At 35.5% G+C, this 27,126-nt stretch overlaps 2 protein-coding genes and 1 pseudogene across 3 annotated transcripts; all 3 read left to right on the forward strand.

Annotated features, from left to right (window-relative positions):
• Positions 1 to 896: 896 nt before the first annotated feature.
• LOC149266346 (putative receptor-like protein kinase At2g42960) lies at positions 897 to 8,976 on the forward strand. Its single transcript, XM_089407962.1, has 5 exons — positions 897 to 1,070; positions 1,267 to 1,328; positions 8,009 to 8,095; positions 8,265 to 8,387; positions 8,630 to 8,976. The coding sequence occupies exons 1-5, from the start codon at positions 897 to 899 to the stop codon at positions 8,838 to 8,840; spliced, it is 657 nt and encodes a 218-aa protein (XP_089264088.1). The 3' UTR covers positions 8,841 to 8,976.
• Positions 8,977 to 9,855: 879 nt separating this feature from the next.
• On the forward strand, positions 9,856 to 10,618 carry LOC149266347 (pleiotropic drug resistance protein TUR2 pseudogene; annotated as a pseudogene). Its single transcript, XR_016255121.1, has 2 exons — positions 9,856 to 10,140; positions 10,376 to 10,618. The product of XR_016255121.1 is annotated as a pleiotropic drug resistance protein TUR2 pseudogene (transcript).
• Positions 10,619 to 18,559: 7,941 nt separating this feature from the next.
• On the forward strand, positions 18,560 to 19,204 carry LOC149266348 (uncharacterized). The gene is made up of 2 exons (XM_089395869.1): positions 18,560 to 18,863; positions 18,988 to 19,204. Exons 1-2 carry the CDS (start codon positions 18,736 to 18,738, stop codon positions 19,169 to 19,171), a joined length of 312 nt encoding a protein of 103 aa, XP_089251995.1. The 5' UTR covers positions 18,560 to 18,735; the 3' UTR covers positions 19,172 to 19,204.
• The last annotated feature ends 7,922 nt before the right edge of the window (positions 19,205 to 27,126 follow it).

Raw genomic sequence — 27,126 nt, forward strand, 5'->3', positions numbered from 1 at the left:
AATACTAATTTTTGTAACGTTTTAAAATTTCAATGAATGATGATGTAGAACCATGCGGAGATATTTTCTCTAAAAATTAAAAGGATGAAAAAAAATGTTTTTAAATGTTTTTAATTTATTTTTTAAATATAATTATAAAATTTTCATAAAATTACTTAAAAAAATTAAGTTTCTAAATACTAATTGTATAATTTATTTGATGTTTTAGTCACTATCATAAATTTTTGTTCAAACAGATATACTATATCACTTAGATCTACTATATTATTTAGATCTGAATTGTATATAATCTTTATTATTAACCTAATATAAATAATCATCAAAATTATTATAATATTGGATAATTTTGAATTCATCGATAATAAAAATATTAATATTATTAGTTTTCATAAACTATAACACACACATATATATATATATATATATTTAAAAAAATAATTACAATACAACTTTTAAAAATTATGTTAAAACAAAGAAAAGTAAAGATGACTTCAAATTTAATACGATCTCCACTTGTTAAGAAAAACGATTTAAATTTAATAGAATCTCTACTTGTTAAGAATAAATCTATATTTTAAATAATATTTTAAAATATACACAATAAGATGTTTGGTCTTTCATCTAATTTTTCCTTAACTCCTTGTAAGTGTACATGTATATTAATTATACTTTAAGGCGTTTCCCTCTAAAATTAACTATTCTAACTGCTTTCATGTCATTACCGGTGCTATTCGATATTTTGTTAGATGATTACATTAAAATGATTCGTTGATTTGAATTTGATGACCGCTGTTAGCTTTCCCAACCGCACAAACTACTCTGGCTTATGAGTTAAACGTGTTTATTTTTCCTCGCGTTTGGTTGTGGATAGTTAATTCTTTGCAACTGCTCTAGAGATGTCCAAGCACCACGTGGTTGGACTCTCACCATCATGGCCAGTGACAGATCTGCGACCAATTTCACTGCTCGAATTCGAGTGGAGAGCCTGGTCGAGGGTTAATGGATTTTTCTACGGCGTAGTAGCCAGAGGAGCCGACTCAAATATTTCTGTTGGAAATCAGCCCTCCATGGTGCATTAGAATGAAACCCAGGAATTGAATGATGTAGCAAATTTTCTCTCATACAGTACCCAGGAATTGAATGATTCAAGCTTCCGTAAAGAAAGAGACCACTTTCGTTTTGGTACATAGCATTGATAACCTTCTCCTGTTCTTTTAGTATCTCTGTGTAATAGTGGTTGAAAGAGAATGTAATGGTTGTTGGCAGGGTAATTTGGGATGGGTGTATATGATGCAGCATGACTACTGTTCTGCAGAAATCGTTTACAGGTGGATTTCAATTGAATTTGAATGATTGTCTTTCTGTTATTCAATGACAATGTTGGAAATTGGAATAATGTGGTGCGTTAATGAATAATTGCAAGCAAGAAAGCACATTGGAGCCAGAGGAAAATGAAGCCTGTAATATAATCCTCTGCATGATGAGGCAGGGGAAGGCAGAGGTGGCCTTGGGTCTTCTATAGGGGGTGTTGAACAACAACAAGAGAGGAAAATCGAGGAGGCCTTGTGTCACGCCCCCAAGCCGGTGGTAGTCTTTCAACCGCTCTTAGTGAGGTGCGGCACCACCGAACACTTTCTTTTCACCAATACTTATGTTCGTGGGATACGCCTAACCACTTACTCCTACTTAGTTTGTGTTTCGCAACCAAGTATTATTATGTTATCCTTTATACCAATGAACACCCATACACATTCATTATCATCAGCAACTATAAATGAAGAAAACAATTGCACAGTATAAAGGGAGGGGCAACTCCCTAAACAACGAGTCTGCCTGAATAATATATTATACAATCTTTTACAAGTTACAAGCTTTACAAGTATACTTGGAAACCCCAAGTTTCATACTTAGCCAAATTTACAATCTTCGGAAAACTCGGTTGCCCAGCTTGTCGGCGCCTCTGCACGGTCGCCGCACGACTCACCAACCCTTCATTCACCTTGTCGCATGATCGTGTTGTTTGCCCAACTTGGGCGTGCCTCCAAGTCACCACACGCGGGCGCCTCCACCCGAGACACACCTTTTTCCACAATCTCAACACTTCACCAAGTCACCGTGCACACTTGCATGACGGGCGGGCACTCACCCGAGTCACCCAAGAACCTGTGCCAAGTCATCGCACAAACCGGGCGCCCACACACACTGTGCACACCTTTCTCCAACTGGCGGGCGACCCTTCCCGCGCCCTTCACCCAAAACCAAGATATGCGTTCACCTCCGTGCTGCCTTTCCCAAGAATGTGCGCATCACCCAAATCTGCACCTTTCTCCTTAGCTTCCACGCACTTAGATCTGCGCCTTTCTCACATGAGCGAAGATGCCTTGATGGTTGAGCGATTATGTCAAATTCCATCCACGCACTTCCAATATATACCAAAGTCAGGGCAAAGTCTTGGCTGCCCAGCCGACTTGCCCATTGCTCCTACTCCATCACAATCTCGCCCAAGATGTATGTCGGCTTGCCCATGTTGTAGGTCGGTCGTGGGTTGAGCGCTCATGCTCCCCACGCATCTATAAACCTGTCTCTCTTCCCTCATACGCACTTCATTATACCTTTGCGTGCTAAGGTCGAGCTCGTACTTCAATTTTCCTTCGTCGCACTTCAAGCCGGGAGCGCTCAAGGACTGCAGGTCCTTACATCCTCCTCCACCTAAAGTCGTTGTCGTCCTCGACAACATACCATCCTGGTAGCCATCCACCAAGATTAACCTCAATATTTGTCTCCCCTTGGTCCATGATGTCAACTCCTCCACACACTGCAAACATCTCTGCAACATATGTAGAACTTCCATCTCCCTCATGTGTTGTCCTCATCCTATGAACTGTCATCCTTCGTCTGCCTGATGTCAACATCTCTTTGGTACACTGCTAGCCCTCATGACTTGAACTAGCCAGGTGATCAATCCAACTGTCACGCTCAAATCATAAGAATGTCCCTCCTTATGCCTTCACCAATCTATCTCGGATTCTGCCACATCCCGGACTCACCAAGAATCTCTCCCATGCTCAGGTCCATGGAAATTCCATTCCATCTGCAACATGTCATGATGCTTGATGCCAAGCCATCTCTGCACCATCTATCGTACCTGCTCAAGCTGTTTTAATGACTCACTGCCATGAGCAGCTAACAATGAGCCCCATCTTCTTGTCATCTAAGAAGATGTGGAGGGGGTAGAGCCTAAAGGCTCACCCTCACTAATCATCTCAATCCATCTGTCAGGATCTTCTATCTCCATCCTCTGTAGATAAGTGACTCGATCCTCCCCCCGGACATTCGGCCTCACATATGCCTCATCATCATCATCATCCTCAACCACTTCTAGCCTTCTTGATAAATCCAAGATACTATCTAAAAGTGTCCTAATGACCAATGACTGCTCGGTAAGATTCGTCTCAACAATAGAAAACCGCTTACTCATGTCTTCCATCCACTTTTCATCCTCCATTTGCATCACTGCCAACTTATAATCAGGCCTTGTCACTCCAATGGTTGGAACACCAATGGGTACATCTTCCCTTCCATTGTAAATGTACAGATTCCTCAAATGTGGAACAATCATAGCATCGAATTGTTTCATGAATTCCATTCCCAACATAGTTTTGTAGTCATCAATCAGCACTATAGCGAAGTCGACTTTCCCGTTCCACTCACCTAGTGTTGTGTCCACTTTTTCAGCTATACCAAGAACATTATCAGGAGGAGAATTGACTGTCTTCATCTGTGCCTTCACCGGTACAAATTTCAGCCCAATTCTTCTCGCAGTATCTTCTCCCATGAAGTTGTGAGAGGCCCCACTATCCACCATAGTGAGTATATCAACACCTCCAACCTTCATCTAAACATACTCCAAACTGTTCCTCTCAGGATCACTCCAAGAGACCTCCTCTGTAGCAGTAGCAGCACCAAGTATCTGCATCATCCCCACATAAGCTTCTTCATTCCTCACATTAAATTGTGCAATCGTAGCCACTTTCGATCTAGAAGGACAATTCTTCACCGTATGTGGTCCAGCACATATCAAACACTTCAAGGCTTTCTTCGTCTTCGAATTATCATCCGATTTTGAAGCATCGTCCTTCTTCTTATCTTTTGGCTTATCAGAATTCTTCTTCCTATCATCAGAAGTCTCATCATAATGCTCCACCAACCTGTCCACAGCAGCAAAAGCTTCCTCAAGTGTTCTAATCCTCTGCCTCTTCACTTCATTGCGTGCCCAAGGCTTCAACCCAATAATGAAATTGAACACCTTGTCCCTCTTCGCCATGTCAGGAAGTTCCAGAACCGCACTTGCAAACTCCTGCTGATATGTCTGAAGGTTCCCGGTCTGATTTATGAATTTAATCTTCATCCTTGCTTCCCACGTTTCATCCTGAGGACTGAAATGAGCCTGCAAATCTTTCTTCATTTCATCCCACGAAGTAATGTCACCAGCACTGCCATTGGCAATCTGATCCATCCTCCTTTGCCACCACATCTTAGCATCCTTTGTCAAGAACTGAGCAGCTACCTTGACCTTCGTCTCATCATTAGATAGACCCAACCGTTCCAAGTACTGCTCCATGTCCCATAGAAAGTTGCCAAGAGTCTTTGCACTCCTTGTACCATCGTAAGATTCTGGTTCCTTGACTTTCACATGAGGCACTCCTCCACCTGAGTTATGCCTCACGGCCTTCTTCAACACTGCGATCTCATCTCTGGCTTCGTCAAGAGATTTTCGCAAGCCCACGATCTCTACAAGACCTTGGTCTCTTGCTTCTTCAACCTCCTTGACCCTTACTTCAAGTTGTGTACACATAAGATCAGTGTACTCGTGTTGAGTCCGGAGTTCCTCGAGCTCTTCCCTCATCTTCGAATTGGCCTCTTGATCTCTCTCAATCAAGTCCATCTTCTTAGTCCAGAAAGCTTCCAAGTCCTCCATCTTCTCCAACACTTTCTCCATGAATGCCATAGTAGCATCCTTCGCACTGTGACTAGACCCAACCTGAGATTCAACTGCCATTGCTAACAGCTTCCTTCTTCTTTGCGATCTAGTTTCGACCATCCAACAGCTTCACCAAGATGCCTGCAACCTGAACCAACCCTTGTTCCACTCGTATGTGAAACAAGTTCCTTCACCTGCAAGTACCTGCTTCACTCTCACCAACTATCAAGTATATGTACACTTGCTTCACCCAACTTCCTGCAAGACTCCTCCAAGTCTTTAGACTAGCTCTGATACCAACTGTCACGCCCCCAAGCCGGCGATAGTCTTTCAACTGCTCTTAGCAAGGTGTGACACCACCCAACACTTTCTTTTCACCAATACTTATGTTCGTGGGCTATGCCTAACCACTTACTCCTACTTAGTTTGTGTTTTGCAAACAAGTATTATTATGTTATCCTTTATACCAATGAACACCCATACACATTCATTATCATCAGCAATTATAAATGAAGAACACAATTGCACAGTATAAAGGGAGGGGCAACTCCCTGAACAATGAGTCTGCCCAAATAATATATTATACAATCTTTTACAAGTTACAAGCTTTACAAGTATACTTGGAAACCCCAAGTTTCATACTTAGCCAAATTTACAATCTTCGGCAAACTCAGTTGCCCAGCTCGTCGGCGCCTCTGCATGGTCGCTGCACGACTCACCAACCCTTCGTTCACCTCGTCGCACGATCGTGTTGTTTTCCCAACTTGGGCGCGCCTCCAAGTCGCCACACACGGGCGCCTCCACCCGAGACACACCTTTGTCCACAATCTCAACACTTCACCAAGTCACTGTGCACACTTGCACGATGGGTGGGCGCTCACCTGAGTCACCCAAGAACCCGTGCCAAGTCGTCGCACAAACCGGGCACCCACACACACTGTGCACGCCTTTCTCCAACCGACGGGCGACCCTGCCCGCACCCTTCACCCAAAACCAAGATATGCATTCACCTCCATGCGGCCTTGCCCAAGAACGGGCACATCACCCAAATCTGCGCCTTTCTCCTTAGCTTCCACACACTTAGATCTGCGCCTTTCTCACATGAGCAAAGATGCTTTAATGGTTGAGCGATTGTGTCAAATGCCATCCATGCACTTCCAATATATACCAAAGTCAGAGCAAAGTCTTGGTTGCCTAGCCGACTTGCCCAACGCCCCTACTCCATCGCAATCTCACCCAAGATGTATGTCGGCTTGCCCATGTTGTAGGTCAGCCATGGGTTGAGTGCTCATGCTCCTCACGCATCTATAAACCCGTCTCTCTTTTCTCATACGCACTTCATTATACCTTCGCATGCTAAGGTCGAGCTTGCACTTCAATTTTCCTTCGTCCCACTTCAAGCCGGGAGCACTAAAGGACTGTAGGTCCTTACACCTTGGGTCTTAATCAACATCATTTTAAAACAAAATTATTCAAAGAAATTTAACATATATTTTTTATTATTTATAAATTTAGTTTCACTAAATATTAATATAAGTTTATTTTATTTGTTTTACAGTCAAAATGTGTATAAACTTTCCTCAGTTTTAAGTAAACATTATAGATTACTAAAAACTATAATCTATACATAATTTTATAGATAATATCTTTTTACTAGTAAGAAATCAAAAGTTCATTTTAAAAATCAATTATATTTTGAAAATTATTTTGTTATCAAGTTAAAAATTAAACATCCTTGTCAAGGTAAGATTTTACTGATTAACTTGTCAAAAGTAAAATTTTACTAATAAACTTGTAATTTAAAAATTCAATTCATGTAGCTACATAAATAAATTGAACCAAATGCGTTTGTAATCACTTGGGTCCGTCTAATAATTAAGTAAAGAAAAAATTGCAAATTTTTGTGGCTATATGGCAGAGAGTAACACTTATTAGTCCCTGCCTGGGACTCTTAGCAATCGATCGTGCGTTGACTGCCTATTAATCTCTTGTTTGACCAAAAAATATTGCTATACATCACAATTTTAACCAAAGTTTTCATATTAAAAAATAATATAAAATTTATTATGTAATTGCTGATTGGCCAACAAAGTTGATGGTCTTATTGCGGGCTTCGCAGGTTTCAAGACGGGTAAAAGTAAAATATCCTAAGTTTTTGGTACCTCTTCTGCTGTCCCAAACTTTTTTGATATCCAAAGTTTTCAGGTGCAAAAGATATTCAACTTTTCTGCTATCCAAGGTTTTCTCGTGCAAAAGATTTTTATATCCAAACTAAATATTCGACTTATTGAAGCAATGGGCAATGTACATCAGAGCCGATGTTAGTTTGGTGTGGGCAACTTAATTTATCCTAAGTTTCAAAATTGGCGTGTGGACCTTGCATGAACGCAGAACCCTTATACTTGTCATCGTTCACTGACACGATTGTTTACAGCTGTCGACATGTCTTCATTCCACCGCCCTCTATCTTCATTCAGGTTATCTATCTTCATTCACCGCCCTCTATCTTCATTCAGGTTAGCAAACACATTTTTCATACATGCGCTCATGTTAGCAAATGTTTCAGGGTTCCTGGCAATTAGGGCAGAATACAGAGACTTTGGGCACTATGGGATATTTTTCTCAGGGGAGTTTCTTAATTCAAGCACAGTCATTCATTTCACGACCACCCGAGTAATCCACATATCTGAGAGGTGATTTTCAATTGCCGAAATTGAAATCTTTTTTCATATTGTGGTGCTGAATTTCGTCTTTTAATTAATGCTAATTGTACATTGTTAATCCCCATGCCCCCAACAATGCAAGAGGCTAGTTTTGGATTCGTTATTCAAGGAAATTTTTTTTCTTCAACTTTGTAATTTACAGGTAGCAGAGCCACAGTTTTAAACTCAATTGTCAATTCTTTTTATCCTCTGCGCATAACCATAGCCAATGCTATTTTTACTGATTAGGCTTAGATTGATACCATGCATACTTAATCAGGAAGTGTCATTTGATTATGCCCGCCAAAAGCATTTGGGTGTGCAGGCATGGGCTGGAAGTGGAGGCCATTGGCCGTGTCCGACATAAAAATCTTGTACGGTTGCTTGGCTATTGTGTAGAAGGAACTCACAGGTACAAACTATTAATGCAGGATTCATGTGGAGCATTTTTTTTTCACGCTTTTATTGTGTATAAAAAAATAGTATATGCAAGAACTAGAACTGATTATCTGCGAAAGTGCTAATGCACTGTTCTCTTATTCTCTATTTTACAATGATGTTCACTATTTATTTCCTTTCAGGATTTTGGTATATGAGTACGTTAATAATGGCAATTTGGAGCAATGGCTTCACGGAGCTATGAGGCAATGGGGCTTTCTGACTTGGGAGGCCCGTATGAAAATTATCTTTGGGACTGCAAAAGCGTCTGTGTCCTGTTATCTTTCTTCTTATTATTCTTCCCACTATGTTATGCGTAGATAACTGTACTTCATTAAATATTTTTATTGGATACGATCTAAAACTTGAGATATGATATTAGGCTGTAAGTTTGTTTCTCTTCAAGGCTATTATTGAATTAAAAACTTTGTGGCAACCACCTGTTTGACGTGCATTTAATTTCCTTGTCATCATTTTAGCTCTGAAAGCCTGATTGCATTCTTTGCAGATTGGCATATTTGCATGAGGCGCTAGAACCAAAGGTTGTTCACAGGGATATTAAATCAAGCAACATCTTGATAGATCATGAATTCAATGCAAAGGTTTCTGATTTTGGTTTAGCAAAGCTTCTTGGATCAGGAAAGAGCCATGTTACAACGAGAGTAATGGGTACATTTGGGTACAGTGACACTCTCTCTCCCAACTTTCCTCTGATTTGACTGCTATTTGTTTTTTCTAGGTCCATTCTTCCATGTTACAATAAATAAGGTTTATTCAGCAGGCAGACTCTTCAGCCATTGTCCATGGATGAGTGTGACCTGCCATATCCCAAGACTTGATTAAACGTGCATCTAAGTCTACCTGTATTTCAGGTGTTTCAGGAAAGACCATAGTTATTGCAGAAGTTCTAATAGAAAGAAAATCGTGCAGCACAAGCAGTGGCAACAGGAGTTCCAGCGCTTGGGAGGGCGTGAGCGGCTCGAGGGAAGGAGGATATACCCCGTATTTTTCAGAGGTAATACACTGAAAGCGCACATGATTTCAACATTATTCAAACACACTGTAACATATAATTGCGTTAGAATATGACTCATGAGTTACAGATTGGGAGTAGCCATTAAATAATGTTCTGTACAAACAAAAAATTCATTTACCATTTACCAGTAAATAATGTTTTGTACAAACGAAAAATTCAGTTTTGTACAAACGAAAAATTCAAAAGCTCCTCATTTGCCAGTAAATAATGTTTTGTAAAAACTTAAAATTAAAAAACACCTCATTTACCAGTAAAAAATGTTCTGTACAAACTAAAAGTTCTTACCAGTAAATGAAAGTTCTTACCAGTGAATAATGTTTTGTACAAACAAAAGTTCAAAAGCACTAGTAAATAAAAGTTCTTACCAGTGAATAATGTTCTGTTAAATTGGGGTATACTTTTTTTTTGGTTCATGAACAAGGAACCCATCTAGTAGCATTTGATTAGTAAAGTGTAAATTTACATAAGTGCATATATTCTATTTTTTTATTTGAATTTAGTATTTGATTACAAAAGTATAAATTTACAAAATCGAACCTAAAATAAATTTAATTATTAAAACCTAAATTTGTAGAAATATATATATTCTACCTCTACATACTCTTAAAACGCTCAAACTGTAATATTATAAAAATAAGCATACAAACATAGCTTTAAAGCCTTCTACTAATACAACCATATTTATGTTACACAACTTTTGATCGAAGTGCCATATTTATGTTACACAGCTTTTGATCGAAGTGCCATACATATATATTCAAACACTGGTCTATGGTGTGATAGTTTATGCATTGACAGGCATGAAGTGGACAGCAGCCCAATTCTTTTGGTATTTGTTTTTCATGTTCTTCACGTTCCTTTATACCACATACTATGGGATGATAATGGCGGCTGTCACTCCTAATGCAACCATAGCTTCAGTTCTCTCCTCGGCTTGTATTGCAGTGTGGATGATTTTTAGCGGCTTCATAATTCCACGTCCGGTGAGAATTACAGAGTATTTTCTCTGTGTATTGTTCAATTTAATTTGATTGCATATTTTGGAAATTCCATGATGGATAGGAGTATAATCAGTTCATTTTAGTGGTTTCTATCTATCAAATTTCCAAAACTCTTACCATAAAAAAAGTAATTACTCTTTTTTTTCCCTTTGGGCTCGTCACAAAAATTAGTCAAATAAATGTTCATTGATAATGTGAGTGTTTTTTGGCATTACAGCGGATTCCTCTGTGGTGGAGATGGTATTACTGGGCATGTCCCTTCGCATGGACGCTCTACGGACTGGCGGTATCTCAGTTTGGCAATATTTCAGATGAAGTGGTGATGACAGATGGCGAGAAGCAACAAGTGAACGAATTTCTGAGTAATTACTTTGGATATAAACACGATTTTCTGGGACCGGTTGCAGTTGCAATTGAAAATCGCACTTTTGTTCGCTGCGATCTTTGCACTGAGCATTAGAACACTTAATTTCCAAAAAAGATAGAAAGAGCCTTTATTCTTTTGTTCAAAACAAAGGATTTTTTTACAATCTATGACTGATTTCAGTTACTTGAGTAAGTAAACAAATTAGAGGGAGATAACTACAGAAAACAAGTTATGTTTGTATCAATGAATAATTTTTTTTAAAATATATTTTTTATAATAAATAAATAAATAATTATAAAAATAAAAGAAATCTGCGTAACGCAATACATATTATTATCTTCTATATACATATTTTCATTTTTCATTTTTCATTTTTAAATATTTATGGTGAATTAGAGTCATTATTTTTAAATATTTATGGTCAATTATAGTCATTATTTTTTATAAAAGATAATTTTAATTTAATAATTTTTTAAATGATTAATTTTTATTTTTTAAAATTATTAAAATATAAATTTATAAATTAATAATTTACCATACATTAACACTAACAAAGTGAAATTAATTTTTGAGGAGCTCACGTGGTAAGATACTGAAAATGAAAACTAAATGAAAACAATGTCTCATCTTCACATCTAGACAGTTTGCTAAATTTTAATTTAAACATTTTATAAGCATATTCATTATATAAAATAATGTTTTAATTTAAATATCTTAATAAATTAATGTAATAGTTTATGGAATTTCGATTTTTTTGTTTTTAAATTAGAAGTTTTATTTTTAACAAATATTTAGACAGTAAATTATATTACAGTAGAAATATAATATTCGTATCACAAAGCACAAAACTGAGTTTTATGTTGGATGGAATGTGATTGCGGCACCCGCCAAACTCTTCATTAATCACATTTGGTCATCCAAAGGCAAAGTTAAATATGGTTTCTGCAAAGTTGGCACCTCCTCTAAGTTAGTTCCCTGCAGACCCAGCAGGGACTACCGCCACGACAGTGGCTCCTTGTTTGATAATGATAGATGACCTTGTCACAATATCTATGCTATATTGGTACTAAAATAAAAAAAAATGATTAAATATAATTAAAAACCAAGTGAAAGTTATTTTATTCATGATTTCTTTGTGAAAAGTCAAAGTAATTGGAATTTTGGGGATACAGCTTAGGGAGAAGGATCCCACTCGTGCCATCTTATGGTTCACGTTAATGCCAGAGACCGTGCCATCTTATGGTTCACGGAAGCTATTAATGCCGGAGACAGTGTTGACAATGCATTGAAGGATATGGCCATCTAGCATATGGCCATCTCGCAGAACCAACCATTGGAAGCCATATAAGGCCATAAAATCCTTAATACTAGAAAATACCCAAAGGATCCTGCTGGTGCCATCTTATGGTTTAGGGAAGCTATTAATGTCGAAGACCGTCGTGATGAACTAGCAGAACCAGCCATTTGAAGCCATCAACCCCATAAAATCCTCAATACTAGAAAATACCCAAATTAATATCCAAGTTGGTTGATCTTGAAACCCTCAACCTTATTAAAATGTGTGTATCTTTTAAAACATGACTTAATTCTCTATGCTTTGTGGGTTGAATAATTGTGATTAAGTTTGATTAAGAAAATAGCATGTATTGATGTTTTGATGTTTTGTTGGTCGAAAAATAGTGAATCCATCCTTGTTCCTTAAGTTTTAGAAAATACTAGAAAATACCCAAATTAATATCCAAGTTGGTAGAGAATCCTTGTTCCTGAAGTTTTAGAAAATACTAGAAAGTACCCAAATTAATATCCAAGTTGGTCGATCCTGAAACCCTCAACCTTATTAAAATGTGTGTATCCTCTACTTTCTTTTCTTATAATGGTATCTTCTATGAACACCTCAACTTTATGAAATTATGTGTATCCTCTACCTTCTTTTCCTACAATGGTATTTTCTATGAACACAGAAAGAATGACAATGGGATCTAATGATTTTTTATATGTCATGATTCTTCTTCAATTTGACAATGGGATCTAATGATTTTTTATATGCCATGATTCTTCTTGAATTTATACGTGATCTAATGATTTTTTATATGTCATGATTCTTCTTCAATTTGACAATGGGATTTAATGATTTTTTATATGCCATGATTCTTCTTGAATTTATGCCTTACGGTGTTTCCTTTGCAACATATGATGCAAATGTTAGTTAATACTGCAATGCAATGTTTTATGTTTGATTAGAATTTAATATATAGCTTCAGTGTTTATATTATTATTTTTTTTTATTTTTTATTATTTTTATTATTTTTTATTTTTTATGATCTTTCGAGTTATTGCTTCCCTCAGTGATGTTTCATTAGAATTAATATATAGTTTTGTGGTTAACATTGTGATAGACTGGTCATAAATAAAAAAGATAAAAAGATAAAAAAAAATTATAATTTGAGAATGTCCATAAATAAAAAGATAAAAAATTACAAAATAAATTAATTTAATTTCCAATTTTATTTAAATAAATTTAATTTATTTTAAATCAATTGACATAGACCTAATTTTTTACCAACTTTTTCTATTGCAAAAAAAATAAGCAAACATGTAACACTAACATAAAATCATTATAATGAGAAATGTCTTGGGGGATGGTTGCAAATATAGTGGAACTCACAATGTTCATAAGTGTTTTTATTTAATAGATGAAAATAATAATTGTTTGAACAATTTCTACATGTTCTATAAAAAGTAAGGAAAAAGAGAAAAGTTTGTATTTATACTTTACCCTTAATGTTACTGTAATTATGAGAGAGAATTGATTGTTTGTACTTCTTTTATTTGGTCATATGTAGTTTATTCTGCAATCGTAGCAAAAAAAGGAGTGTTACTGGGAGAAAAATCTAAGATGCTAGTTTGGTAAAAGATTGACAGTCAAGATTAAAATCTTTTCAAAGTACTATTTATCTTCAGTTAAACATTTTTTTTGGATTTGTCTAAAATCCTTTTCATATATATCATTGTGAGTAAATTTTTTTCTTAACACTGAATTCATCTCTATATTTTGTCTAGAATCATGTTTATTCTAAAAAACGACTCTTTAAATTGTAAATATTAATGCTTAAAATTATGTAATTTAAATAAATAAATCACATCAAAACTCACATATATATTTGAAAATATACAATTCAAAACTCTTCAAACTTTATTTGTTTGTATATTGGGTAATTAGGTAAGGTTATCTTAAAGTGTTGATTGACAAGAATTCATATGGAGAATTCACTTTTGTGTTGATTGATAAGAATTCATATGGAAAATCCATTTTTACCTCAATAAGAGTCCAAAATTAGAAAGAGTCCTAATGCAACTCTGATTGGATTGGATTGGATTGAAAACAAAACTTTTTTTTAAGCCCAAGTACATTGGATTGAATACAAATTTTTGAAGCCCTTTTAAAGCCCAAGTACACATACGAGACCTCTAAATTCAACCTCTAAAATAAATATTTACAAAAAAGAGACCACTATTAGCAAAGCCTAACCCCAAGAGGATTGAGGAGAATTGACCCCATGACCTCCCAATAGCGAGGTGCTTTTAGTGGTGGGACCTCAATGAATTGAGCTAACCCTCAAGGCTATAACAACATGCAATTTAAAAAAGAAATTGTTCAGAAATTGATGTACGTGATGAAGTTTTGGAAACATTTAAAATCTAAAATCTAACTAATACATTGTCTCGAATCCAAAGTTCTAAAGTAAATGATTTATGTGGGTTTAGAAGAAGAAGAAGAAGAAGAAGAAGAAAATAGAGTAAGAACTAATAAACTTAAATTCAGAAAACTTGAACTAAAAAATTCATAGACTTTTCTATAAATCTAGACATGTTGGTTGAGGGTTATAATTTCTTACCTTTTAAAATAATTATAATATGAAAAAAATATTCCAAAACAATAACCTAAATTTTCATTTCACATATATACAAAACAACCTGCTTATAACATAATCTATAAAAATTGTCAAATCCATAGTTTACATAACATATTTTATAAATATTATTGGCAGATGGGAGTTGGAAATTCATAAGGATCGAGGGGGATGGAAATTAATTATGCAATGCTAGTGAATGCACTCTTGTAGAGGTGGGGGTGGAGGAATACACCCACAAGGGTGAAACCACGACCATAATCAGGTTAGAGAGGCCACATATGCTTTCCATGAAATAACGTGTTAGGTTTTGAAAATGTCTTAATCTTTTCCTATATAAACTCCTTATAACCCTCTGTCTTACAAGCTTAGAGGCCTTTATTTAAACATTCCCATGCTTCTTTTGTTGTAATCTTGAGAAAATAAGTGTAGAATTGCTTATTATTAAAAAGTTGGTAGGTTAAGATTTAAATGGCAAATATTCTCCCATTTATTGTATTTCTAAGGTCTTTAATTTATATAAGTCATTAATCAATTTGAAGTGCAATGTTGTACTTGACAAGAGACATCTACTATATTTCAGGATTCCTATAACAATTTTAGGGATTCATGCACTAAAGTTAAAGGCATATATTGATGGTTAAAATGGTCAACTAGGGCCAACTGACAAGTCAAACAGTTATCAGAGATTTTTTTTGGATCATGATTGAAGGACAAATGTGCCTATCCTCTCTTGGTATTCAACAAGGAAATCATAGAAGAATAACCACTTTCTAAATAAATGAGTATGACGAGGAGCAGATTTTTTAGATTAGTTGGTAGTCTTACCTGAAGTCTATTGTTGGAAGGTTGTTGTAACTTGTTTCTATTTTAGTTTTTACAGAGAATGGCTCGTCATAGCCAGATCTATACTGTAACATCTATATATTTTGAGCTATGATAGGAAATAGGATAGCAATACTCTGGTTCCAATGTATTGTTAGTTTGTAGAATTTGTATTGCCCAGAATCAGCTAGGACTAGACTACTAAACTCACAATGTACTAAATAATGAGTTTTATCAATAAAAATGAAAATGCCAGGTTCTCTTTGCAATGCTTTCTTTTGGATCTAAAACACATCTTTTGATATAGGGTTTGGGGTGTTCTCTAGTTCAAGGAAACATAATGTTCCTTTCTTTTCGCGTAAGCTCATACATTTGATTAATACAATATTAGTACCACACTTTAACTTTAAAAGAAAGAACAGAGTGAAAAATGGAGTAGTGCAGGAATAGCTTGAAGACTTGTGTGGATTTTTAAAAATTTTCTTGGTATTACATGATTGAGGCATGTGTTCTTTTTGAGTTTCTTGATTTTTTTTCCAACCTGTAGACTTTGTTTGAATGATGATTCGAGTACTAGAGCCTAATTTAATCATTTATTATTTATATTAATAAATTTGCTATAGGATTAGTGCGGGAAATGAGATAGGGATTTTATATCTTATTAGTAGAAGCTAGAGGATTGATACTACTAGTTTGGAGGAAGAAGTAATCTTTTGCAAAGTTTTTGGAGTCTCTTAGCATTTCCAGTGTTGTGTATAGAAGCTTACAAGCCCCGGTTTGACACAAAGCATTGAGTCAATTATATAATCAATCTTAACACCCACCACAACCTTTGCTAATGTTCCTAATGAGCTGCACCACTCGAAGGAGATGACAACTAAAGATAGACATTCGTTGTTAGATTATGAGCTACCGCGAAGAATTTTTTCAATTGGTTTTTGATCGTGGCCACACCATGGGTAGAAGAAAATAACATATCCAAACCAGTGTTGCACACATCGCGATTAAATCGCGATAAAATCGGAAAATCGCGATTTTTTGAATTTCCCGATTCAAAGCGCGATTTTTATCCAAAAAATCGCCAAATTTTTTTTATAGCGATTTTTTCGATAAAATCGCGATTTTTTCCTTAAAAATCGCCAGAGGCGCGGGCAGCGGGGGTTTTATATGGAAATTCGATTTTTTGTTTATTCATTCAGCAGTCCGCCGCGGAGGAGAAGGAGAAGAAGGGAGGGAGAGGGTTGCCGTCGGTTGTGGGAGCGAATCGAAGCGATTTTAGGAGGAATCCAAGCCAAGATCGCCAATTTGTCCATAAACCAGGTATGTAGATTAATTTTTTTTTGTTTTGGTTCTATAAAAACTTTGTTTTTCATTGTTTTTAAAGAATTTTTGGAAATTTTTCATTGATTTGGGATGGGTTATTTGTTATGACTATGAGAACCAATTTTTGATTTTTATTTTCTCATTTTCTTTAAACATTGTTTATTTTTTTTGATTTTTCATTGTTTTTTGGGTTTAGAAATTGGGATTTTGGAAATAATTAGCTTGTAATTTTGCAAATGCTAAATTGTAATTTGTATTTACTATTATCATTTATGTAATCCTAAATTCCTATTTCCTAATCCTTATTTTTCCATAGGTTTGCAAATTCAAAATTCAAAAACAAACATGCCAAGGAAATTGGATCCTTTCTGGGAATATGGTGACCCTAAAACTCCGAATGATAGACAAAACTTGATTTGCAAGTTGTGTGGAAAGGAAATATTCGGGGGGGTGTACAGGTTGAAGTTCCACCTTGCACAAATCCCTGGACGTGATGTGGGGCCCTGTCTAAAGACAAATGCTGAAATTATCCAAAAAGCCATGAGAGCATTGGGAGAATTAGAGCACACTAGAGATGCCAAAGAAGAACTCAAAAGGCAACTAAGAAGGTCAGTTGAAGGAAGTGGGCCAAGTGGCACAGGTTCTACTGCAGCGTCAGTCAATCCGTTTGCTACATCATCATATTTTGTTCCTCGAACCACACCTGGTTCACAACCAACTATCGGTTCAATGATGAAAAGAACTGAAAAAGAAAAAGCTGACAAGTTGATGACAAAATTTCTCCTCTGGAGTGATATTCCTTTCAGCATTATAAGGAATAATCCATTTTTCCAACCTACTCTTGATGTTGTTGCCAGTGTTGGCCCGGGGTACAAACTCCCTTCTCTTCATGATTTCAGAGGCCGGCTTCTTCAAGATGAAAAGCGTGACTGCACCCAAAGATTGGAGGATTTTAGGGCATCATGGGCACAAACAGGATGCACTGTTATGTCAGATGGTTGGACTGACCAAAAGGGGAGAACCCTTATAAACTTCTTGGTTAGTTGTCCCTTGGGGACTATGTTTATCAAATCTGTTGATGCAACTCATCAAATCAAAGATGCAAAAAATTTATGTGATTTGCTGGATGTGTTTATTTTGGAGGTGGGTGCAGAAAATGTTGTCCAAGTCATAACGGACAACGCTGCAAATTATGTTGCTGCTGGTAGAATGCTTATGGACAGGCATCCTACTTTATTTTGGACACCTTGTGCTGCCCATTGTATTGATTTGATGTTAGAGGACATAGGGAAAATTCCCTTTGTCAAAGAGGCTGTTGACTCATCAAAAACCATCACAAAATTTATTTACAATCACACATCTGTGCTTAGCTTGATGAGAAAATGCACCAACAACAAAGAGTTGGTGCGCCCCGCCATTACACGGTTTGCGACGAGTTTCATATCTCTTCAATCCCTCTTGAATTCTATGTGGGATTTGAAGAGAATGTTTGTTTCAGAGGAGTGGCGTTCTTCGCCAATGAGCCGCAAACCAGAAGGAGAGGCCGTCTGCAGACTTGTTTCATACCAAGAAGACTTCTGGGCGGGAGTGCAGGAGGTGTGCGCTGTCACTGAACCTTTGGTAAAGGTTCTTCGGTTGGTAGATGGTGAGAAGCCCGCAATGGGCTATTTGTATGAAGCCATGGATAGGGCCAAAGAAGCCATTCGGTCCTACTATGATGACAAGGGAGATGATGGGTTCCAGAGACAACTCCTTCTATGGAACGTCATTGATGAGCGATGGAACAACACACTCCATCGTCCCATTCATGCTGCTGGCCTTTTCCTGAACCCTGCATTTTCTTATGCATGTGGGTTTAATTTTGATGTTGAGGTCGTGGAAGGATTATTAACCTGTGTCCAGAAGATGGTGAGAACTCCAGAAGAACGTATGGAGGTCTCTAGACAAATTGAGCAATATAAGTTGTCAGCTGGCACATTTGGCTTTGAGATGGCTATCAATGATAGGACGGTTAAAATCCCAGGTATTTTTTAGTTTGTAGTATGTACTTTGTAACTTTGTTTCAAATTTCATTGTTTCTTCAAATTCCATTTTTTTCTTATGTTTATTTAAAATTTTCTTTGTAATTTTGTTGTAGACGCATGGTGGAAGATGTATGGTGGCAGAGTACCCCTTTTGCAAAATCTTGCCGTGCGCATCCTCAGCCAAACATGCAGCTCCTCGGGATGTGAGCGCAATTGGAGTGTATTTGAAAAAATACACAACAAGAAGCGCAATAGGTTAACACTTAAACATTTAAAATATTGCAAATTTCCAAATAAATTTTTGAATTCATTAAAGTTTTAAACAATATTTTTTTTATAATATTAATTATTAATTTATTATTTCATGAACTTTGTACAGGTTGGAGTCCCATAGACTTAATGACATGGTCTATGTCTACTACAATCTTCGATTGTGGGTGAAACAACTAGAGAAGACACCTGATACGGAAGCCATCTCATTGGATGGGATTGACACCACTGCTGAATGGAGGGTTGAGACCGAGAGGCCTCTCATGGATCCCACTGAGGATTGGTTAGTGTAGGATGAGGGGGAGGAGGAGGGGGAGGAGGAGGAGGAGCAGGAGCAGGAGCAGGAGCAGGAGCAGGAGGAGGAGGAGTTGGAGGAGCAGGAGGAGGAGGTGACACCGCCTACCCGGGCTACCCGGGCTACCACTACCACCAGTAGAGGACGTGGTCTCCGTCCACCTCAGCCTCCTGTAGCTGCTACTACTAGTTCTTCAGCTTCTAGAGCACGTCAGACTCCACTGCCATTTCCACCACCACAGGCACCAGCTTCTACATCTAGAGGGAAAGAGAAAGTTGTGCCATTTTCTCGCAAGAGGGGCAGAGGAAATCAATAGGATTAGACTTTCATTTTATTGTATATGACATTATGACATGATGAGATACATTATCATATTTTTTGTTGATATTTTGAGGCTGAGTTGGACTTGGGACTCAGGACTTACTATTCAGGACATGATTCAATGTTATGTGTGATTTTAGCGCTAGAAATGATATTAAACATCTTATATATTAGTTTTTTTATCATATTTATGTGTCAATGTATTTATTTTATGTTGTAGATGGTTTAGATATTAAAAAAATTGAAAAAAATTGAAAAAAAATGAATATTTTTGTGCCAAACGATTTTTTCCCGCTTTTTTCCGATTTTTTCCCGATTTTAACGATTTTTTCCGCTTTTTTCCCGGCGCCGATTAAATCCCGATCGCGATGTGTGCAACACTGATCCAAACCCTCTTCTTTCAATGATTAATGGAGTCATTATTGGTGTGAATTTTGATGTAGTCACAAGTTGATCAGTACAATAAATTTTCCAACCTAGCATATGTAAAGAGGGAGCAACAAAACATGAGATTTTATGCGGAGCATATGGACAACCAACTTGCTAGGATTGAGCGACACATTTTATGCATGCATTTTTCAACCCCTCTGGGTTCTAATGCAAGAGAATCGACATATGTTAACTCTTCAAATTCCAAGTTTTTTGATGTTATATGTTTTAGACACATGTTCTAATCTAGACTTTTGGTTTGACGATGATGTAATTTCCTTTGTGATAGTGCACCTATTGATTTTTCTTTGCTTCAATTTTCGACTCGTTATTAAGTAAACATATGATTAACAGACCTGGTTTCCCACTAGGTAGGTTGAGATCATATGTAGTTAATGGGACAGACAACATGTAATATGTTTTGATTAATGGTAATATTTACCACTTATCTTACAAAAAAACATAATTTATAAATAAAAATGACATGCATGAAATTAAAACAAATGGTTTCCCACTGGGTAGGTTGAGGTCATATGTAGTTAATGGGACAAACAATGTAATATCTTTTGGTTAATTGTAATATTTACCACTTATCTTACAAAAAAATATAATTTATAAAGAAAAATGTCATGCAAGAAATTAAAACAAATTAAATGAAGTCACATCTAGATTCTAATATCATCATCCTTTACCTTGCAGAAGAAGACTATGCATCAAAAAAAGAAGATGATGTTAGGAGAAGACTATGCAACAAAAAAAAAAAGATGATGTTAGGGTGGTCCAGTAGAGCACAAAAAATAAAATGAGAAATAAAAATGTTTAACTCGGGGGACATGAGATTTAACTAAAAAATTTAACTCATAAAGTGGACAAAAGATTTATGTAGAAAACCCCATTTAGGGGAAAACCATGGGGAAATGGTCTAGCAGATTTTATTACAACAACAATGAAAAACATATTTCATTTCACTGCGTCATCTTTCTTTCTCACCTACATCCTTTTTACTCACACCCCTATAAAAATAGATTTAATTACAATACCATGGGACTAATACCATGGGTTGGTAAATCCAAGGATCATTCAAATTAAACATTCATGTTTATTGTAAAGGGTAGATGATTATAATTTGAAAAAAAGGGTGATAAAAGTAATGACAAGTACAACATTTATAGAAATTTTCTTCACCCTTCAAATGAAAAAATAGAATATATTTTTTATTTCAATATTGATAAGTAATTTTTAATATTAATCCATGGAGCTGACCTAATGACTAAGAACATGCCTGTTATTTTAATAAGCAAAATTTTAAATCCAAAGGAGTGTAGAGTATGTACACCTTTGTAAACTTTAGGAGTCAAATCTATAATTAAATCATTGTGGGGAGGTGGTCTCATACTCTAATATAATATTAAGTTGGAAAATATTTATTATTACTTTTTGTGTTGAGGAGCACTCTACCACACAATGCGGGAGAGATGAATACTTGTAAATATTTAAATGTCATGGGAGAGATGTTGTAGCGTCCATAAAATGAAGCATGAATAATAATAATAATAATAATAATAAAACCTAATGTCCATTCAATTACAAATACAATTCAATATGTTACATTGTAATTTTGTTTTTATTAATAAAATTACAACCATTTGTTTTGGGAAAAAATCATAATATGAATCACATTAAAATACTCATATATGTAACTATTATATTTTAGGACTTCATATTTAAATTTAATTAATAAGAATACAAAATTTCAATAATACACTTTTTTGTTTTCTTGAATGTATATTTTCACAACTTTTCATATTTGTAGATAGACTTCTGGTACTTTTCATATTGTAGATAGATTTTTGGTGTTGTGTAAGTAGGTTGACATTTTGGGTAGACACTCTGCCCATCCTCAATTAATATTATTAGGATTTTAAATTTTTTTATATAGGTATAAAGGGGTAAAAAGTAAATAACAAGAATTAAATCAATAAATTGGGTTAAATGAAAACAAAAAAAGGGTAAAAAAACTAGTGAAAAAATTATTTGGCCAAAATTAGCACTTGGTATTGAAAAAATAGAAATAAAAGTATATATATATATATATATATATATATATATATATATATATATATATATATATATAGATAAATATATATATATATATATATATATATATATATATATATATATATAGATAAATATATATATATATAGATATATATATATGTATATATATGTATATCTATATATATATATATATATATATATATATATATATATATAAGGTTAAAGGTAAATAATAGCAATTAAAATAATAAATTCGTCTAAATGAAAAGAAAATTAAATGATTAAATTGATTTAAATAAGAAAATAAATAAATTAAAATATACAAGACCAAGGTGAATATTAACAAAAATTAAAGGAAGTTTAAAAAGTACAAAAAGACTTAGGATTTAAAAAGAGAGAGAGAGAAAATAACCTAAAAAAGGAAGTGGAATTTATAAAGAAGGGGAGGAATAAATACATAAATTTAAAAAGAAGAGAGAAAGGAGTGGGGAGATTTATAAAATGGTATATAAGAACAAAATGAAAATTTGAGGAATGACATAGAGATAGCCAGAGGGAAAGAAAGCTAGGAAAGAAAAGGAAGGAAATTATAGAGATTGATTTGAAAGGAGGAAAATAATCACATGAGGGAGGAGGACAAGGGGAAGGCATTAGATAGGGAAAGGAGGAGGGAACAAAAGAGGAGGATGAAAAGGATGAGGAGAAGGATTAAGAAGAAAAACCTAAGAATGAAACTTATGAATGAGAATTTTCTACAATTGGCTTAACTTGTAACCATATTCCCTATTAAAGTTGTTTGGGTGCTTTACAATTTCAATAACTTCCCAAATGATACGAGTATAGAGGCCAAAATTTTGCCTCAGTCAAGGCAAATTAGGTGTTTAGAATTATGAGAGTGATCAACAATCACTAATTTGGAGTTATGGTTATGATGAGTGTCAACAATGTGTTCTTTGAGATGAGATTTGAAGGAATGACTTGTTTTCCAATGTGAGATTTACTATAGGAAGAAGGAATTTTGTATACACCAAGAACTTGTATTGTGTCTATCTTGTCCTTAATGGATCTGAAAATTTGTTTTAATGTTTTAAAGGGTTTAAACATGGCTCTTTTATTAATTTTGGAAAAAAACTTTAAATATATAAATGGTGGTGCCTTGAATATAGGGAAGAGAGACCATTGCTAGAGGAGAAAAAGGGTTGGAAAGAGCATAACTATGATTATTTTGGGTGCGAAAAGTTTTTTTGGATTTGGGTTGATGAATACCATTTAGATTTAAAGGCTTTATTAAGGTGGGCTTTCACTTGATTAAGGAATTGAGACACAGAGATATGAGATGCTCAAATAACCAACTTTTTGAGGACAACAACTTTTTGTGTAGGGAAATGATGGGAATGAGCATGAAGATATTTATTTATATGAGCCTTCTTTCTATAAATTTTATGAGTAAGGATGTCATCGAGTTGATGGGAAATAAGGACATCAAGGAAGGGAAGGGAATTGCTCTCTTGGATTTCCATGGTAAATTGGATGTAAGGAAATTGGTTGTTAAGATGGTTAAGGAAAGAGTCTAGAGCGAGGTGGCTATGAGGCCAAATTATAAATATGTTATCTATGAAATGAAACCAACATTTCAATATAAGGGGAGAATAATTCAAGTTGGTATTTAAAAAAAAATATAAATTATATATCCATCTATCTATATATCTCATCAATGCTATACATATCATATTAATAAAATAAATTATTAAAATTATAAAACATGTCAAAGAAAAATTGTGCATATATATGTAACTATATGTATTATCAGGATTTTAATAAAATTAAAAATGATAATATTTATGTATATAAAGAGGTAAAAATCACATAAATATAAATAATATTATTAAGAACCAACATAGATTCATCTTAACTTTGGATATACCAATCAAATCTCAAAAGTGAAAAACATCTTCTCAAGTTTTACACTCAAAAAAAAAGTTTTCATCTTGACATATTTAATCCTCTAAATATTTTGTAAATTTGAAGTTAAAATAGACCTATACTCATTATAATAATTTTCTATAATATCTAGATGGTGCTCCACTCTGAAGCACCTCAGGGTCTAGGTTAGCAGTTGGTGTTGTGCATTGTTGTCACCATCGCTGCTATCTTCCTTCTTCTATTTTCTCCACTACCACTCCCTTTGTTACTGGAACAACCTCCATCACTTCCCTTAAGCCCTCATCTCGACTTTCTCATCCATATAACCTCCACTCCCAGATATCCATCCCTCCTAAACCACCTGGCATAGGTCTCTCTCCCCTACCAAAAGAGACCAAGCCCCCTCGAGGGCGCTCTTCCAAGTTTTCGAGAGTTATTCTTCTTACTGGGGTAGATGTGGCCCTAGGCAGAAAAGCCACTATTGATAGGGTTCTTAGAGCAAAGAACACCCTTACCTGAGATCATCCATGAAGTGGTTCTCCTTCACCTGCAGAGGGTTGGCTAGCCCTCCTAAAAGCTAGCCCTCAAGAGGCTCCTGGATTCAAAGCCGTCTGACATTATTTTTTTACAAGAAACCCTTGGGAAGGCAGAGAAAGTTGCCCAGATCCTACACACAATGAAGCCTGACTGGTTCTTTCATTCCCTAGACGTCAATGGATGCTCTGGAGGTATTGCACTAGAAATTAATACTCGATCCATCAATCCTATTTTTGTTTGGGGGGGGCCTGGATTCCTGGGAATGGATATATTTTCCTCGAAGATGGGCAGGAACTTCCATATCATCAATGTCTATGCTCCATATCACAACAGGGTAGAGTTCTAGAACCAACTCTTGCAACTATCCCTGTTAAAATCTAATAATATAATTATGGGTGGAGACTTCAATTTCACTATTGGTCATGAGGAATCTTGGGGTCATCATGCCCAGCCGGATCCCCTATCAGATTATATGAATCACCTCCTTGAACAACATCATATGATAAACATCCCCATGAATAAAAAACAACTGACACGGCATAATAGGAGAATTGGTGATGCTGCTCTAGATAGGAGATTGGATCGCTTTCTCATCAAGGAGGAATTGCTTGCTTCCCTCTTTAATTTTTGCCAATGGGTAGGATCTGTGGGTATCTCTGATCACTCCCCCATCTATATGGAATTAGTTGGTCCATTCCAAAAACCCAGAGCACCTTTCAAGTTCAACTCAACCTGGTTGTAGGACCCTGAATACCACAAAATGGTCATTGATTATTAGAGAGATCACCCTCCTTCCCATGGGTGGAATCTAGGAGAAGGTTTTTGTCAAAACCTCATTGAACTTAAAAGTGTCTCTATTCAATGGGCTAAATCTAAACGATCCAAAGACGAACTCTCACTATGTACAATTGAGAACCAACTTGCTGACCTTATGGATGATCATGGCTGGGGATTCACCTTAGTAGAAGCTAAAGCTACCCTCACCGAGATGGAGGCCCAGAGGTCCAAGATCCTACAGGAATGAGAGGAGTCATGGAGACTTAGAAGCAGAGCCATCTGACTGAAGGAAGGGGATGACAATACTAAATTCTTCCAAAATTATGCCAAAGGAAGGCAAGCTTATAACACTATTTGGAAAATGCCTAGTGATCATGGACAATATGCTCAAACATTTTATCAATTGGCTCATTTGGGAAATTCACATTTTCAATAGCTCATCAAGGCTCCACTTGGGACTTTGCTTGCAAAAATCATTCTCATTGCTGGTCTCTTCCCTCGATATGTAGACCTTGACATATATGAAGACCTCACTAAACCCATATCTATGGGGGAATTGGAGAGTACCCTAAAATGGTTCAAGAAGGATAAAGGTCTAGGTCCCAATGGATGGACTATAGAATTTTGTCTTGTTAGGATATTCCGACACATAGGAAATAGTTAAGTATAACTTGGTCTAGTGTAGAATTAGGTAAAGTGTGTTTCTTTACTATTTACTTTTGTAACTAACAATTTGACGATCATGATATGTAGTGATCTGATGATTCATTCTCTCCTCGGTATTACTGACACTTGATCCGTGGCTTAACACCCGATTGGTCCATGATATCTATTTAAAGAGCATGGCGGGTCATTTGTAGGGTAACTGTTCATGAGAGAATCTTATGTAAATTTTCATTCTTTTATTAATAAATTGCTTGAAGTGGTCACGTTGGCTTAGGCCGTGGACTGTTTCCCTCTTTGAGTGTTTTAACCACATCAACAATACTGGTGTATTGATCTGTGATCTGTTTGTGAGCAGTGTCCTTTGTTGTTCTGTTTGAGGAACTTACCCTGTAAATTCCTACATGGTATCAGAGCCAAGTTGAGGGCCGCATCCATTGTTGATCCAAATCTGAAGCCAATAGAACTGCATCTGACTTCCGTTTCCTAGATCTATTGTTTCTTACTGCTTTCGGGCCGAGAGGACTGCTCTATTGTGTTAGGAGAATTTTTTCTAGTGAGGAACCCCTTTCGTTTCACACGAAAAGGTTTCCGGTAGCCCTAGGTACGTCATTTTTAAGATATGGAGGTATACAATATTTATTTGCAGTTTTTAGTTATTTTCTCTTTGTTTATTTTAGTTTATTTTAGTGTAGATGTTAATGTCTAATTATATTTGATTGCTTGCACTAGATGTATTGATTTCAATATAGATGTTGATTTCTAACCTCATTTGATTGCTTGCATTAGATGAAATGATTTAGTGTAGATATTATTTTCTAATCCTATTTGATTACTTGCATTATATGCATTAGATGTTGTTAATCTTGAGGCTGTAAATTATTAAAAAAAATAATTGAAGATATATTTAGTAATAACTAGAGGGACACTATTACGAATTAATTAGCTATCAAAAGTTGTGATACCTAGAGTTAAAAAATAATAGATGTGTATAACAATCCACCTGCAAAGTGAAAATTAATCATTGACAACATCGATGTCTCCCTTCTTCACCACCAACTAATTACTAATAGACAATTACATATATTCAAAATATATTCAATTTAGGTATATTCAAAATTTCTAATAGATAATCGCATACAATAATGTAGTCAAAATATTTATAAGAGGAAAATATATATTTATAAACATTCAAAACAAATCAAAATATTCTCGAAGGAAATAAATTATTTCAAACATTAACAA

The sequence above is a fragment of the Pinus tabuliformis genome, chromosome 6 (assembly GCF_031772625.1).
Source record: "Pinus tabuliformis cultivar Carrire ecotype Pingquan chromosome 6, CPIR1, whole genome shotgun sequence".
Lineage (NCBI taxonomy): Eukaryota > Viridiplantae > Streptophyta > Pinopsida > Pinales > Pinaceae > Pinus > Pinus tabuliformis.

Excerpts from the sequence above, each read along its gene's own strand:
- LOC149266346 (XM_089407962.1), top strand. The coding sequence starts at position 897 with ATGTCCAAGCACCACGTGGTTGGACTCTCACCATCATGGCCAGTGACA. Across the intron at positions 8,096-8,264 it reads TGTGTAGAAGGAACTCACAG|GATTTTGGTATATGAGTACG; the intron begins GTACAAACTATT and ends ATTTCCTTTCAG. Across the intron at positions 8,388-8,629 it reads ATCTTTGGGACTGCAAAAGC|ATTGGCATATTTGCATGAGG; the intron begins GTCTGTGTCCTG and ends CATTCTTTGCAG.
- LOC149266348 (XM_089395869.1), top strand. The coding sequence starts at position 18,736 with ATGTATGGTGGCAGAGTACCCCTTTTGCAAAATCTTGCCGTGCGCATC. Across the intron at positions 18,864-18,987 it reads CACAACAAGAAGCGCAATAG|GTTGGAGTCCCATAGACTTA; the intron begins GTTAACACTTAA and ends AACTTTGTACAG.